This window comes from Aythya ferina, assembly GCF_964211825.1.
Source record: "Aythya ferina genome assembly, chromosome: 7".
NCBI lineage: Eukaryota > Metazoa > Chordata > Aves > Anseriformes > Anatidae > Aythya > Aythya ferina.
This window is the reverse complement of record NC_140302.1, coordinates 13,714,327-13,729,200: the sequence shown is the minus strand read 5'-3', so window position 1 is coordinate 13,729,200 and position 14,874 is coordinate 13,714,327. Positions and strand designations below refer to the sequence as shown.

The 14,874-nt window shown below is 37.3% G+C and overlaps 1 protein-coding gene across 3 annotated transcripts in view; it reads right to left on the bottom strand.

The window, feature by feature from the left end:
- The window catches only part of DLG5 (discs large MAGUK scaffold protein 5), a 109,327-nt gene that overhangs the window by 62,685 nt on the left and 31,768 nt on the right, over positions 1–14,874 (bottom strand). For all 3 annotated transcript variants that reach the window (XM_084526399.1, XM_084526400.1, XM_084526401.1), the window contains exon 2: positions 5,458–5,526. In XM_084526399.1, the coding sequence (XP_084382525.1) occupies positions 5,458–5,526 (69 nt within the window). The remainder of the gene's footprint in view (positions 1–5,457; positions 5,527–14,874) is intronic.

The window sequence follows — 14,874 nt, the reverse complement described above, 5'->3', positions numbered from 1 at the left end:
CTCTCTTCTCAAATCAGGACTAGAACAGCTACTGAAGGCTAAAGATGAAAAAATTCCCTGTGAATATACACCTGCAGCAACACGAGAGGGAGAGGAATTTCACAATCTGGCTCCAAATCCCATCCATTTGTGTGCTTTCCTGTTTTGGGACAGTGAAAAGTGCATGAAACACTGAAACAGTTACTGTGGTCACTGAAAGAAAACCTTGCTCTGTTTCAAGAATCCTACCTAACACCTAATCATGAAACGCATTGCTACTTCGTGGTGTAACTGTCAAGAAAATCCTATTTCCCCCCACTCCAAACAAACAAAAACCCCAGCAATAGCAGTATTAAACAGGTCATGCTGTACCTTAGTTTATTGTAAGGAAGTAATAGTGTGAAGGGACTACTTATTGCCATCCTGCTTATCATAAAAACAAAGGGAAAAAAAAGTTCACAGGTTATTTAAAAAGCTAAGAAGGTAGTGAGGAAACTATTCTTAGGCGCATCAAAACCCTTTTAGTAAAATTTCTTCGATACCTACCAAAAATCCCTTACTTTCCTATTGTACCAACATTCCATGTTTACAACAATAATTAAGGCTACTATGGTAATAGAAAAGCTCGTTAATGAAGACAATGACTTTATAAATTTAAAAATCCTGACTCTAACCTAGAAAAACATACAGCAAAGATGCATGGACTTCCCACATGCTTTGAAGAATCACCTTGTGCATATACAGCTCTATCTTAACAATTCATGCCTCTCGTTCTATATTGTTCTTATCTTGGAACGAACTGTCAGAAAGCTTAATTTTCTCCCTCAAAAGACCTTTGCCCCAAAATGAGACATTTTTCCTCTTTCACAATTAGTTCTGCACTGGGATACGAAGAGACAGGCAAGGTCATTTTCTTGTCTTCCTGTGGGAACTGCTGCTTCTCTGATGAACATCACCAGCCTGTCCTGCCCTGAAGGGTCCAAGCGCCTGCCCAGCTGCTGAGAGCCTGCAGACACAGCCACTGAGCATGCAGCAGGACAGAGAAAGAGTTCAAGACACAAACTGAAGCAAGAGAAAACAACCTTGAGGGACATGCACTGATACACTGCACTGCACAATGAATGCCTTCCCCATATTAATCTGTACCCTGTAATATCAAAACTGTGAGATGTAACCAGCCTTTTTTCTGACTAAACTTAACAAATAAACAGTTAACTCACTAAGAATGGAATTTTTAAAAGATGAACACTATTACACAAGGAAAAACAAAACTATCGTATCTCAGTGGCTTTATTAGTGTACTTCTTAGGTCTTCCCTTTCACCATTTTCAGGGATTAAAACATATAAATATTGTACCTATGAAAACACTTATATAATACACTACACAAAGAAATAAGAGTGATACTTCAGCGATGAAGCATCTGACATGGAAAGAATTAAGCCAATGTAAAGCAAAGCTAGGTAAACCGTGTGCTTATCCATTTATTACATTTTTTTCAAGTACCATTAGAAAAAAAAAGTCAGTCAGCAAGGATTTCCTCCTGCATTCATGAAACGAAGGAGAAAGCTTTGCAGTCTGTTGTGGTGCCAAAGACCTAATAGATTGATCTACAAAAAGTAATTTTCCTTGTCTATTTCACTACTATCAGGTTTGCCTGTCCCACAACAAGTACAATCTGCTGATCAATTCTGTTTCTGCATTCATGTATCAGAATTAACAATCATTAGCATCAGTTCATTTATACCACATGACCACCATTTAGTGTTACTATTCCCACTTTCGGGAGATCAGGATTCCAAGCTATTCATGCCATAAAATATGCACAAAGAAGGTAGGAACTTGTCACAGACAGTGTGTGGAGAGCATTTATACCACTTCCAGCACTGATGCTAATGAGAAAATAGATACTGCAATTTTACAGAGCAAACTACCAGCTTCTGAAACATCTTGAAGAATAATTAAAAAAAAAAAAAAAAAGAGGTTGCCCAGAATTCTTACTCTCTCTAGTAATTGTCAGCTCAGGACAATCACTTGAGCAAGAGGTTTTGCCTTCATGAACTTGTCTAGTTGTTTGTCAAGGCCACATCAAATACAAACACCTGGAGTATCCTCTAGAATGAAGCTCTCTGATTCAAATACAAGTTACAAGAATTTGTCATGATAGCTTAAGCTGATGCCCATCCAGTTTTGTATTATCCATTCACCTTCCTCAAGCCATTGATGACTTAACAAGCATGTCTACAATTGTCCGTTGCAGACCAAAGAAACCCAGAGTATCCAGCTGTTCCCCACATAGCTTCCCCACAGCTGCTCCACAACCGTGCAGCTGTGCTGCTGCTCTGTGCTTGCTATCCTGTTCTCTTAGAATCAAAGATTCAGAAGTGCAAATAACCCCAGACTTAGGCACACCACAGGTTTACAGTGATAAAACCATCTTTCCTCTTCTTCCTTTCCAAATTCTAACACCATGTTTGCTTTGACTGAGGTTGAACACACACCTTCGTCAAATTGTCTTTTAAGAACTGCCCTAGAACTATTTTAGTCCTTAGATCAAGGTCTTTTTTTTTTTTTTTCCTGAAATATGCTTCTTACTATATACATCAGCTCCATAAATTAACTCAAAACCAGCATAGCTGTAAAACTGATAGAATCATCTAAATTTCACAACATCCTGTCTTACTTGGAACTATTTCAGAAAAACATCATTTAACTAACAATGCTAGCAGCAGAAACTGCCTACAACAATAGCTAGGATTATTAAGACTGGAAATAAAAGATGAAGCATAAGGACATAATTCTTCACTATTTAGTTTTATGAACAAGAGACCAAAGACTACAAAAGTTTGGATCATCTCTCCTAGTTGAAGATGCTAAGATAGACTCTCTGCTTCTTTACCTGGACTAAATTAGCATCTATAATACAGTTCTAATTTTCTCTGAAAGGTCAAATTTCCAACTTGCTTGACAAACAGTAACTAGGCACATCAGAAACAAAAATTAGTTAAATGCTATACGATAATGTGTTTTGAATCCAGAAAAAAAAAAAAAAAAAAAACAGATCCCCTCTCTGCCGTACAAGGAACACATATGTGAGTAGAGAAATGTAAATATTCTTTTATTTACATGTGTGCACATACCTATCCATGGTCCAACGATACACTTCAAACCTTGTATTGTCTCCAAACTATGAGCTATTTACCTTTTTATACCAATGCATTCATTTCATGGGCAAAGAACTTATTTCCACTGCCCAACATGGTGGAGAGCAGTGGTGGAAGGCAGATGCATGTAACATTCCTGAAACACTGAAACAACTCACTATTTGTTGGGATTCCATCCAAGAAGTCCTAACGAGCCTTCAGGGAGCTGGCACACAAACATTTTCAGTTATGATGGCTTGTCACTCAACGGATCAGTCAGTATCCAAATAACCTGACTACAGCTTTGAAGTGACTTGCAAACATCTATTAGGACATGTTGGCTACTAAGCAGAGAAAATTTGCTATTGATATTAGACCACATTAAAAATGTTATCTCTTGTAGAACAAGATATGAGGGAGAGAAAATGATTGGGAAAGAAGAATGATATTCAAGACTAACAAGTCTATAACCAGGCTATAAAACAAACATGCCAGCTTCAAACAAGGAAATCCCCTGGCTGTTAGTGTATTAAATATTAAATACCCAATTTAATTTAATCATATGATAACAACAAAAGCATGGAAATGACAAGTTTTGTTTAAGAACGGTCACTTTTTTCTTGTTCTAAATAACTTGTACCACTGCACACACCAAAGGTGTGTGCACTTCCAAGGATAACACTTCCAAGGATAGCTCTGAAGGTACAATATACAGGCCAGTTATTTAGTATGCACTTCAATATTTTCAAATATGAAATGAACAAAACAGTTTCAAAATAATTCAGTTCTGATTCATATATGGGAATAAAGGAAGTTTCAGAAGTAAAATGCCAAATTCTAAATACATGTGCAGAAACAGGAAAACAATAGTCCTGCACTTGCATAAGGTACAGAAAATCAGTAAAATGGAAAACAGCGGCTATATACATGTAACATGCAAATGGTAGCAGTTAAAGCAAAAGTTCTCTCCATGACAGCAAATACTAGCTGTTAATCTATCTAGCTTTACTTCCAAATTTATAAAATATCAGGTACAAAGGATCAACTATGTGCGTTCATGAAGTTATAAAACTCGAAAAAAAAATAACAAGATTAGGCGTTCCCTTCCTTTATTGAAGTTGGGAACATGGGACTAGAAAGGACCACCTGCATCCTCTCATATTTCAAGCATTATTTCATCTAATTATTTCACGGACTTAATAGTATTTCACCTTTGAAGAACTTCCTTTGGAAGGCTCTTTCTGCAAAAAGAAAAAACAATCTAAAGCTTAGAAACTTTCTTCTCTTCCTACTTACAGACCACCCCCTTCTCCAGCCCCCCCCCCCATTTATTTTTTTTTAAATAACTCAAATCATACCCTTCTTTCAGGTAGCACAGAAGTGTGACCTTGATAAAAATCAGAACAACATGTCACTGCTTCCCATACATTCAGAAAATAGTTCAATCAACCCTAAAATCTTGTTCCTTCATGTTGGAGTTAAAAGTTCACTCCAATGACTGCAACAGATGTCTACACGCATCCTTAAACAGACAACTGACTTGCCTGGTGCTGTCAGAGAACTCCATGGATGCCTGACACTACGGTGGAACTTGAAATATGCAAAACCATACATTCCCTATCCAAGACCAATGACTTTTACATGGATTTCACTATAAAATTATAAGTAAATAGGAAGATTAACAGCCCATATGTCTACTCTGAGATGATCTTGTTGTTAGAGGGCTTTTGTCCACATTCCTTTTTCCTCCAGTCTTCTTTTTTCTTTCCCAATAGCTTTAAAAATGCAAAAGATGAATCAACTCATTACACTCAGGTCAAAAAAAAAAAAAAAAAAAAAAAAAAGGAAATAAAAGAAAATAAAAGAAAAAAGGTAGCTTGCAGCCACTTACAAGAATGTTCAAATACTATTAGCCAAGATCGTAGCCTTTTAATTTCTGTGATGCTTTTTATCATTTATATAATCATATGCATCCACATATATAAATGCCTGTAATTGTATGTATATATATACACACACTAGACTTGTAAAAACATTGCCATTTCTACATCATTTTACTCAGTAACTTGGAGCATAGTAATGTAATTTGATGTATCCAAATATCATAGATTTTATTGGCAACAACTGCATACAGATACAAAAATGCTTCAGTTGCACTACACAATATGGATATATTTTTCCCTCATCAAGATGCATAGCTCTATCATTTAGTTCAACTTCTTTGATCCTATGAGTTGAAGCCCTCCACCCTTCACAAAGACAACTTGGTTAAAACCATGTTATCCCAGCTCCCAAAAGATTTGCTTATCAAGTTCTTAAATTAATCCTTTACTCACCGATGCTACTCAGAGAACTGCTGCTTTCAGAATCAGAAGGCATTATGGACAGCACACTGTAAGTAGATCCTAGAATGAGAAAAAGACAAACAGCGTTACCACTACTTCTCTTTTCTTCTCCCCAAATCAAGCTAACCATTTGTTTTCTTGGCACTGAATTAGATTTTTATGCATTAATAACATTTGTGCTCTCTAATAGGAAATGGATAACTTGTAAATAAACATCACAGTACACACCAAGTAGGAAATTATTCCAGGTGAAATAGTAAAACTGAAATCGGAAGAAAAAAAAATGAACTAAAACAATGAGTAGTTCTGACAGTGAAAATACGAAGTTTCTTCTCTGAAACATTAAGATTGAGCAGTGTCTGATGATCATCAGAATCTACTTTGATTACTTGTCTTTTAATGAGCCAACTTCAACTTGATCATCTTACTGATTTGTATTCCTTTCTTCACTTTGAAATATAATTTAATTAGTAAATAAGTTTTGCTTGCATACACGTGCAACTTCAAGTATCTGATCCCAAAAGCAACTGGAGCCAACTTGTCACTGATGATAATGAAAGCTTTTTTTTTTTTTCCCCACACATAAATTGATCAACAGAGTTGTCTTTCATTTTAGTTGATTTAAAAGTATGCTAAGTTTGACTTCCCAGAAGAACTGAAAAAACAGGCCCTAGTTCAAAACCTTAACAACTAAACAGCTCCACCATCCCTCACAAACAAAATGAGCACCCCATAGTAAAGGAAAGGGAATCATTTTGTGGCTAAGTGATTTGAAATCTGGTCCATTTCCAGCCACAACTAGGACATGAGCTCAAGAATGAAATCAATATATTCAGGAGCTGTCTTTCCTATAGTCCTCCTTTCTATGTTTCATCATTTGTTTCCTCCAATCTTTTTGAAATTAAGACATGAAAGGTGAGAAGCATCACATGAAACGCATGGATCTACCTTTCAAATGAATTAAATAAAGTACAGCTTTAGCTCATCTCCTGTGCTACTTCAGGAAAAAACTAACACCTATCATCACAGTATCAGATAAAGGAAAGACAAGAAGTGATGAAGAGAAGCTGACCAACAACACAAGCAATAACAGCAAAATCAACTGAAAAAACACACTTAGGGCCAGATTCCCAGCCAGTAAAATTTGGTTGGACTCCCCAGTTTCAATGTTTGCTATCTCAACAAAGAATCAGGCTCCCCAGTTTGATTAAAGGGACAATGGCTAGGCAAAAGCCAAGTTAAACTCCTTCCAAACAAATCCCTTGGTTTTACTAGCAGACGTTGCTCCAATAAGTACAAAAAAAAGAAATGGATCATGAAGTACACTGTTCCACCTGACACATTCCTATAAATAATGATTCAAAATACATTGGTCACAAATAATTTTAGTTGATTATACAGGATGTAAGGGCTTATTTTTGCTTTGGCTTGCTCTGGTTTTTAAATAAAACCTTACAAGCACAACACTGACACACCAGCTTCAGGAAGAAGTCTGCTGTGTATTTCTGCTTCCATTTGAACCATTTTCAGATAACAATTTAAGCTGTTTCTAATTAATTAGTGCTTATTAAAAGCAAAATAATTTTGTCATTAATTAAAATCAACGTCTGCCTGTTCTAAACTCAGATTTCTTGTGGTATGAGCTGGAATGATTAGAGACAAAGGGGAAGCTGAAGAAAGCAGATCGATGTATTAAACAAAGGAACACATATTTACAACAGACAATGTGTGTCGAGATCATATTAGAACTGCATGGGACTCAAAGACAATGAAATCGTGTGCCAAGAAGTGAGGCATGATTACACTCAGCAACTTAAAATCACTCACTTCCTCTAAAAGCTTACATAGGAATCCCGCATGGAAACACAGTTCAAGTGATTGTTAGCTGCTGCTGCTTCTTTTTAGGCATGGAGAAAGAAAATGTTTCCATGACAGATAATGTGATTAAGTGCTCTCCTCTTCCTTCGGGATATTTGCAAAAAGACCAACTGCCACAACCATAATGAAAAGGATGGAAAGCATTGGAGTTTTGTAAAACCAAATTTACAAAATAATCCATTGACTATTTTGTGAATGGACAGGATGTCTCTAGGTACCCAAGTAAGTATCTGCAATACTATTTTAAGTATGGTAGATCAAACTTACATGATCTGCATTTTGCCTCTAGCTCTTTCTCAGTTTTTCTGTGCAATCCGTATAAATCATGTATTTGGTACATCTCAGTTTCCCACCTTTAAATATTTAATTTGAGGATAAACTGATCAAGATGGAAAGCCCTGAAGATAGCTTGCTACATGTGCTGTACAAAGCTGAAGCAAAATAAAATTATGCACAGGCTTTTCTACCTGACACCTCAGTCTGATTTTCTCTACAGTCAGATTTAAGAATCAACATGAAAATTTTAAGAGACTTAAGATATATTCTAGTGCTTAGCATCTATCATCTCAAGTTTTAAAAATGGATCACATTACGTTTAGACATTGATTGATAACACCAGTTTAAAGTAATTACTACTATAAATCTGCATATAATGATTAGCTGTAGAGTTTGTCTTTCAGAAAAATACAGTAACTCTTGTAAAAGCACTTGATATTAGAAGATAACTACAGCACCTATATAGCACCCACAAAGCAAAAGAAGCCATACACTAATCAACACCGAGGCTGTAAGAAAAATCAACAAGGTGACATTCCGCAGCTGTCTTACATGTATGACTATACTTTATTACTAAAGCCATGAACTACATTTCCCACACAACTTGGGTCAACGACAATTTTTCCAGAACAGTATCTTATTTTCCCCTTACATTTTTATGTCAACATTCTGTTTCACATGCATACTTTCAAATGATGCTCAACGGATTTCCACTGTTCAACAGATATGTCTTAAGTTACACTTGCCTACATTTGTTTATTTTAATTCACAAATTGACGAGGAAGGAGGAGTGGAAATCCACATAAGTAGTAGCGGAAAGAGAAATATATTCTGAAAATGAGTGGGCTTTTCGTGTACCTTTAAAAAAAAATACTGGATAGAACACCTTGATATGTAATCAAGGATTACAGCACTTCTCATATTTTAACAGTAATGTAAGCAACAGAAAAACTTGGATCCATTGTCCATAACATAAAGTGCTTAAATCGCACATCAATGATTGTACAATCTGATCTGAAACAGATACTTGAACTACTCTCATCATCTGAGCTGATCTTGTCTTTATCTATCTTCAAGAGCACTAATCCCTTCTGTCCTCATTCCCTGAATTAAAAGCTAAAGACAAAATTTAAAGCAAGTCAAATTCTGCTCTCTGGAATAGATAGAAAAGTTTTGTCAAGCTGACTTCATCAAAGCAGGACATATGACTGTTTCCAGTAATGTTCTTAAAACATCAGTTCAGATTTCGAAATGCAAGATACGGCATGCATGATACATTATCACAGAAAACGTGAGAAGTGTGAAAACGGGAGGAATCACCAGACCCATTCATAATTCCTCACTACTAACACCCCAGCCCCCCAAAATCCAGTAGCACTGTTGATCGTGTTTCCAAGCTGTTTGTGGGGATGTCTGGATTTTCTAACTACACAAGTTATGAGTTCATTATTTCTAATGTGCCATCATCATCATTATCAGCAATATTAAATGTCAGAAACAATTACTAGAAAACTCAGTATAGCTTTCATAATATTAAAATTAACTTTTAGCTGCTGAACTGAAACATATCCATGTATTAAATTCATGCTCAATTAGCACCATAGTTTACATGATCAGAAGTATTTGAAAACAGTCCTCAAGAGCATTTCCCCACCCTGTAGGTTGCTTCCTCACATGACATAGGAAAATGCTCCTAATCACTCCAACAGAAATTAAAATACAGAGAAAAGGCAAGAAAAAAGGCATAGGTAAGATTTTATAACGAAAAAGCATTATATGATCTATTCATGAGCTCTCCTCACTGAGCAAACTGTTCTCCTCTTTATTTGAAATTCTTGAACTTTTTGGCTGTCCATCTTGTCAGGCCGCACAAAGAGTAACATCGGAATAAAAAAACACCAAGAACCAGTGAGTACATTAAGTTAATATTGAAAATGCTTCACATCTGGGGGTTTGCATGCCTTTCACCACACTTGTCCAAGTATCTGCCTTTTATATGTTTCCCATAGTATTCATCACACGTGCCACAGTCTCCCAGCACACAAACTTGTTATATCAGATGTCAATTCACTGACTCAAGTTCAAAATTGCAGCTTGAAGTAGAAAGATATTAGATAAACACAGTACATTTTGCTCGTACTTCATTAAAAAAAGTGACCAGACATTTACAGATACACATTCATACTAAAAAGAAGAAAAGCCCAAACATGCTTGCCTTTGCATGGCAGACTTGCTTTTTGTGTGTGTGTTTTTGTTTGTTTGTTTGTTATGTTTTTTTCCTATTTTGCTCAACCAGATTGAGCTTCTTATTAGTTCCTGGCTACAATAAGCAGCTTTCAAAGAACAGAGCAATTTAGTAACTGCTACATTACGTACAGAAAACATTCAAGAATACCATTTCCTTCTACCTTATACAATTACAACACGTTGAATGTCTTCAAATTCTTGCTTTTCTTATGAAGTTTGATGGGAGGAAGACCACTTAAAAAATTGGAAATTGAGGAACAGAACTAAGAACTAACAGAACTACTTGCTTAGCTGAGGAAGTCACACATAAGCTGAAAGCTAGCTTTGCTACGACCTTCTCTTCTTCCAGAGAGCATACAAACCAGCTCTGCTCACGGCCCTGTAACAAATACTGTACTGATTACAGCAGCAAAAAAAAGATACAGGGGACTCAGTTTTCTCTAAATTCATCTCATGTGTCATTAATACTTACTTTTCCCCCCAGAATGTATGTTTTACTCTCCAATACTTACAAAGTTAATAGATAAAATTCAACTGAAAGAGAGTTTTTGTCAAGTCTAAAGGCTATTTTACTTTCTAAAGTTTCCTATTCTGAGTAAGTGTGTAGGAATAAGAATAATTACTCCCTCAGATATACACCTTAAGCACAGAGCCAAAGAGGTGGGTCTACTGAAGCAGCTTCAGTATGAAGAACCAGGCTCTAACTCACAGAACATGGGGTGCTTCATCCCTCAAGATGTAGAGTGCTCTGATTTGAGCTGCACAGCCCCTGGCATGTAACCCATCTTTAAAGGATTCTATTCCCAATCTGCAGTACTGCTGATTCTAACTTCATTACCCTTCCCAACTAGAACACTTAGTGCTGCAGGACTCAGCCTAGAAAGGCAGAAAGGCTGCTTTGCCCACACAAGGTTTTTTACTACACCTCTACTTTTAGGATGTCATTAAACAACTCCTCATGTTCCCCTGCTGCCAGTTTCCACTGTTAATTAACTCTGCTCTTCCTCCCACCTCCCTTCCCAGTGCTGCGGCTGCCAGCTGATTCAGCTCCTTGTCAGCAAGGGCTGTTTCTGACGGGGGTCCAGCACACCGGATGGAGGGCAGCAGGACAAACATTTGTTTATCCACATCTCGGCGCACCAAGCTCAACTGACTTTGGCAGGACTCCTACTTGCTGTGGGGGAGCAAAAAACTTTGATTAAAACTGGAAATGACCCAGATTACAGCATTTTCATTGCTTTTCATGTTACAACAAGCAAAACTGCCCAAGGAGCTGAAGACCACACGGATCTGCCACGGTCTGTCTCTGAGGCTACTCCTCTCTTGGAAGCCTGCACAGCCAGGTTTGTCAGAAACCATAAAATGCAGTCATCTCTTGCTAGTTGTGTGACATTCAGACCTTATATCCTATTTAAGGTGTCGTGTGAGGTCAGGATTTTCACTTCTGTCCGTGTCACCTTCACTTTTGATGCTTTGTAGCCATTTACCTTTAAGGATAAGAGTAACTCCAAAACCAAAAGGCACTCAACTTCACAGTAAAGGTAAAACAGTAGCAGAGGTCAGATCAGCAAAAGCTTGCACTCTTCTCCCATCTGCTTTTAAACACACTTTTATCATTTATTCATCATACCCACAGTTCACAAACACTGTGCCTTGAAGCATAAAATGCTCTCTTATTTTTAGGACAGTATGAAAACAACAACAACAAAAAAGCCATTTAATGGCTTTTTTTTTTTTTTTTTTTTTTTAAGAATGAAGCAGATGAAAAATTATCATTTTGATTTCTCAAATACCTCAAACTATAATAATTTTGCATAGACAGTGAGGGTCAAAGTATTTATTCTCCTTTTACAACTGAGACAGTATTTTACAACAACATATTTAAGACAACAAGAATATAGTTTTGGAAAAGACATACTTTAGAGTTTAGGCTATTTTTCAACTAGAAAAGATAAAGGATAAACTCTTATTAAGGACAGAACAGTTCACACACGTAAAAATCAGTGGCAGTGACAGAATAACAGATCAGGCTGATTGTAATGTAATGTGACAGTTTCTGTGCAGCTTGAGATCCAGAAAAGTTAAGTAACTTGCCTGAGGCCAGAGACATCAGTAAGCAGCCCTGAGTTCAGATGCTCAAGTTCCAAGCCATCAGTCATGTAATTACGTACAACATCCGATGTTCAGGTGTTAAAAACAACATATCCATATCTGGAAAATTCCTGTTTTCATGAACAAATGTTCAAAACACTTTGCAGTAGACCGAAGACACTCATTACTATTTCTAAACATGCATTCCTAAATATACCCTGCTAAGTAATGACTACACTCACTGCTATAGGTAATTATTCTGATAGTCAGCAAGGAATTCAGTGAGGTACTAAGAAGAATTTATAAGGTATCTTTAAAAAGAATGTAAGTCACTAGAATACTGCTGTGCATCTTACTGCAGTATGAATTACAAAAGAAATAGAAATTGATGTTTTTAATAAACAAAGAAGAACAGCAGAAAGATAAGGAGAGAAGGAAAGGGACAAGAAAGATTATTAACTTTCATACATTTTCATTTTATCATTAGGATACACTTGCTGCTATCCACATACTTTATTAACATTATTTGTTCTCGTTTACTGAATTGTGAACCTGGGGTCAAATCATCCTCTTTTCACATAAGGATGGACAGAGAAAATTAAACCACTTGACAAACCTAAATTTGCGTAGTTTGGTTCAAAAAAATACACACGATGACAGTGCTGTAGTAAACAGCATACCAGCTATTTTGCCATAGATACAATGCTCTGATCATGTCTTACGGAGATGCAACAAAAGCAAATTTTAAGAGCCAAATGACCATGATGTTTTATTAGCAGGATATCAGCTTACATATATCTATTGCCACCTGGTGACTGCAAACAAAGAGGTAATAAAACCTTATGACTGCTTAAAAGCTAACAAAAAAGATGCCCAAGTACATCAGGTCAGCTAGAAATAATATGACCCTTGCTACCTTCCACTCTTTCACTTATTTCTTCACTATTTACAAAACAACTTATTTAATTTCTTGCAATCTGTGAAACTACATGAGAAGCGATTAAATGTATGTGCTGGAGCACCAGGACCAAAGATGCAACAATAATTACTACTGCTATTACTTATTCAAAAAGTCCTGCAGCAATACAGGTTCTGAAGCAGCAACAACAGCTTTAACCTTTGTCTTCCTGCTTTTTGACTGGGATGGCTTTTAACTCTGCTCTAGTCAGTGCATTTTGCCTTGACAAGTCATTTGTCTCCAACACTCAGCTTCAACAGCACACAGCCAACAACTATGCCCCTCTTACAGCCCTGAATTCCCATTAGGTAGTGACATGAGACGGGCGATAGTTTTTCAGCAGTTATTTTACGGCTAACAGCAACATACCTCGCTACTGTGGAAATACCAGAATGCTAACTTACATTACACTTAGATTCTGGCAAAAAGAACAACTTCCCATTTATAGAATGCACACACTGCCTTCACTGGTAACCTTCGTACAATAGAAATGTTCATTTTTGTAGGTTCACACTCAAAAAGGGAAAAAAAAAAAACATCTCCAGATTCTTTAACCTCAGAAGTTCGTACAGACAGGAAAAAGCTGCATTTAAAGACAAGTCTTAGTAAAACTGCAATGCAGGCAGCTGAATCAACTTGTCACATATTCCAGCTCTTGCGCGTTACAGTTAGTCCTTGCATTATTGCCAGAGCATTGGTGCTGTTTTCTGTTCTAGAAGTCTCATGAGATATTACTAAGTGATCAAACAGAAGTCATTTTCAAGAATCATGGTTAATATAAACTCGTCAAACTGCAAGTTGGCTTTTCCCAGAACAGGCCACCTCCATTACATTGGTAACGAGTAAATCATATTCATTAGATCTTCTTTTGCTTCTAGCCAGCAGGAAGCTGACATTTTCTTGGTGGATTCTATACGATAAGCCAAAGGGGAAAAAAAAAAATATAAAAATGCCTAGTAGCATTTTACTTTAGCAAGCTTCCTGCAATCTCATTTTCACATCCTCATGTTTCTCTGAAAGTTATCTTTCTGATCTGGATTCCTCTGTAAATTATATATAACAGGATATAATTAATTTTGTTTATTAAGGTGAGATGTTTATTAAGAGAGATGTAATGTTTCAGTAACCCTCACAGATGACTAAAACCTAACAGAGAACATACACCAATCCCTTTCTATCTAGAGAAGGAAATCAGATAACCTATAGCATAAATTCACTTGGCACACCGCTGCTCTTCCAGGGCTCTACCTGCACCGTGTCCAGCCAAACAGCATCCCGCCCTCTCACTAGGTACTCCTGACACTGAGGTAGGACCCAAGGCTCCTTCGGCTGGGCAGTGCAGTGACAGCAGTCACCAGAAAGCAGCAGGCCCTATGGACCCACATCATGTTGAGTGCACTTCTCTCAGCTCTCCCTGTGTGATGCCACCTCCAGCAGGGACTAGCTGCACACCAGCGGGAGAGCAGTGGCACATGGCATGTCTACTCCATTCAGGGCGCACCCACAAATTTCCCTGTTTTGGTCCCTGCAGCACTCCTCAAGGAGCATGCCAGTTCTTTCTGCTTTTACACCTAGCCTGGTCCCATTTGTTCTCCAACCCTTTTTTTTCACCACACTCCTAACAGATCGGGGCACTTCAGACTCATCCATTTCTAAAAAGTTTCTCATCTGCTCTACACCTAGAGTGACTGGTTTTCATCAGTCATTTAGTAAAGGTCTTTTCCAAGGCCACTATGTAATCCATCTGGTCCATTTTCTGAGTTTTACTGTCACATACAGGGCAAATAAGAAGCTGAGGCATCTCTATAGATAAAAGCAAGATAAGGAATTGTTCAAGCACGCGGCTCTTGCTGCCAATGGTCTCTATTCGCAGGACCTCATGCTTCAAGCCTGATGAACCTGAACACAGGGTAGCTGGAGAGCTGGCCGGGGAGTTCCAGACATCAGCACCAAAAGGC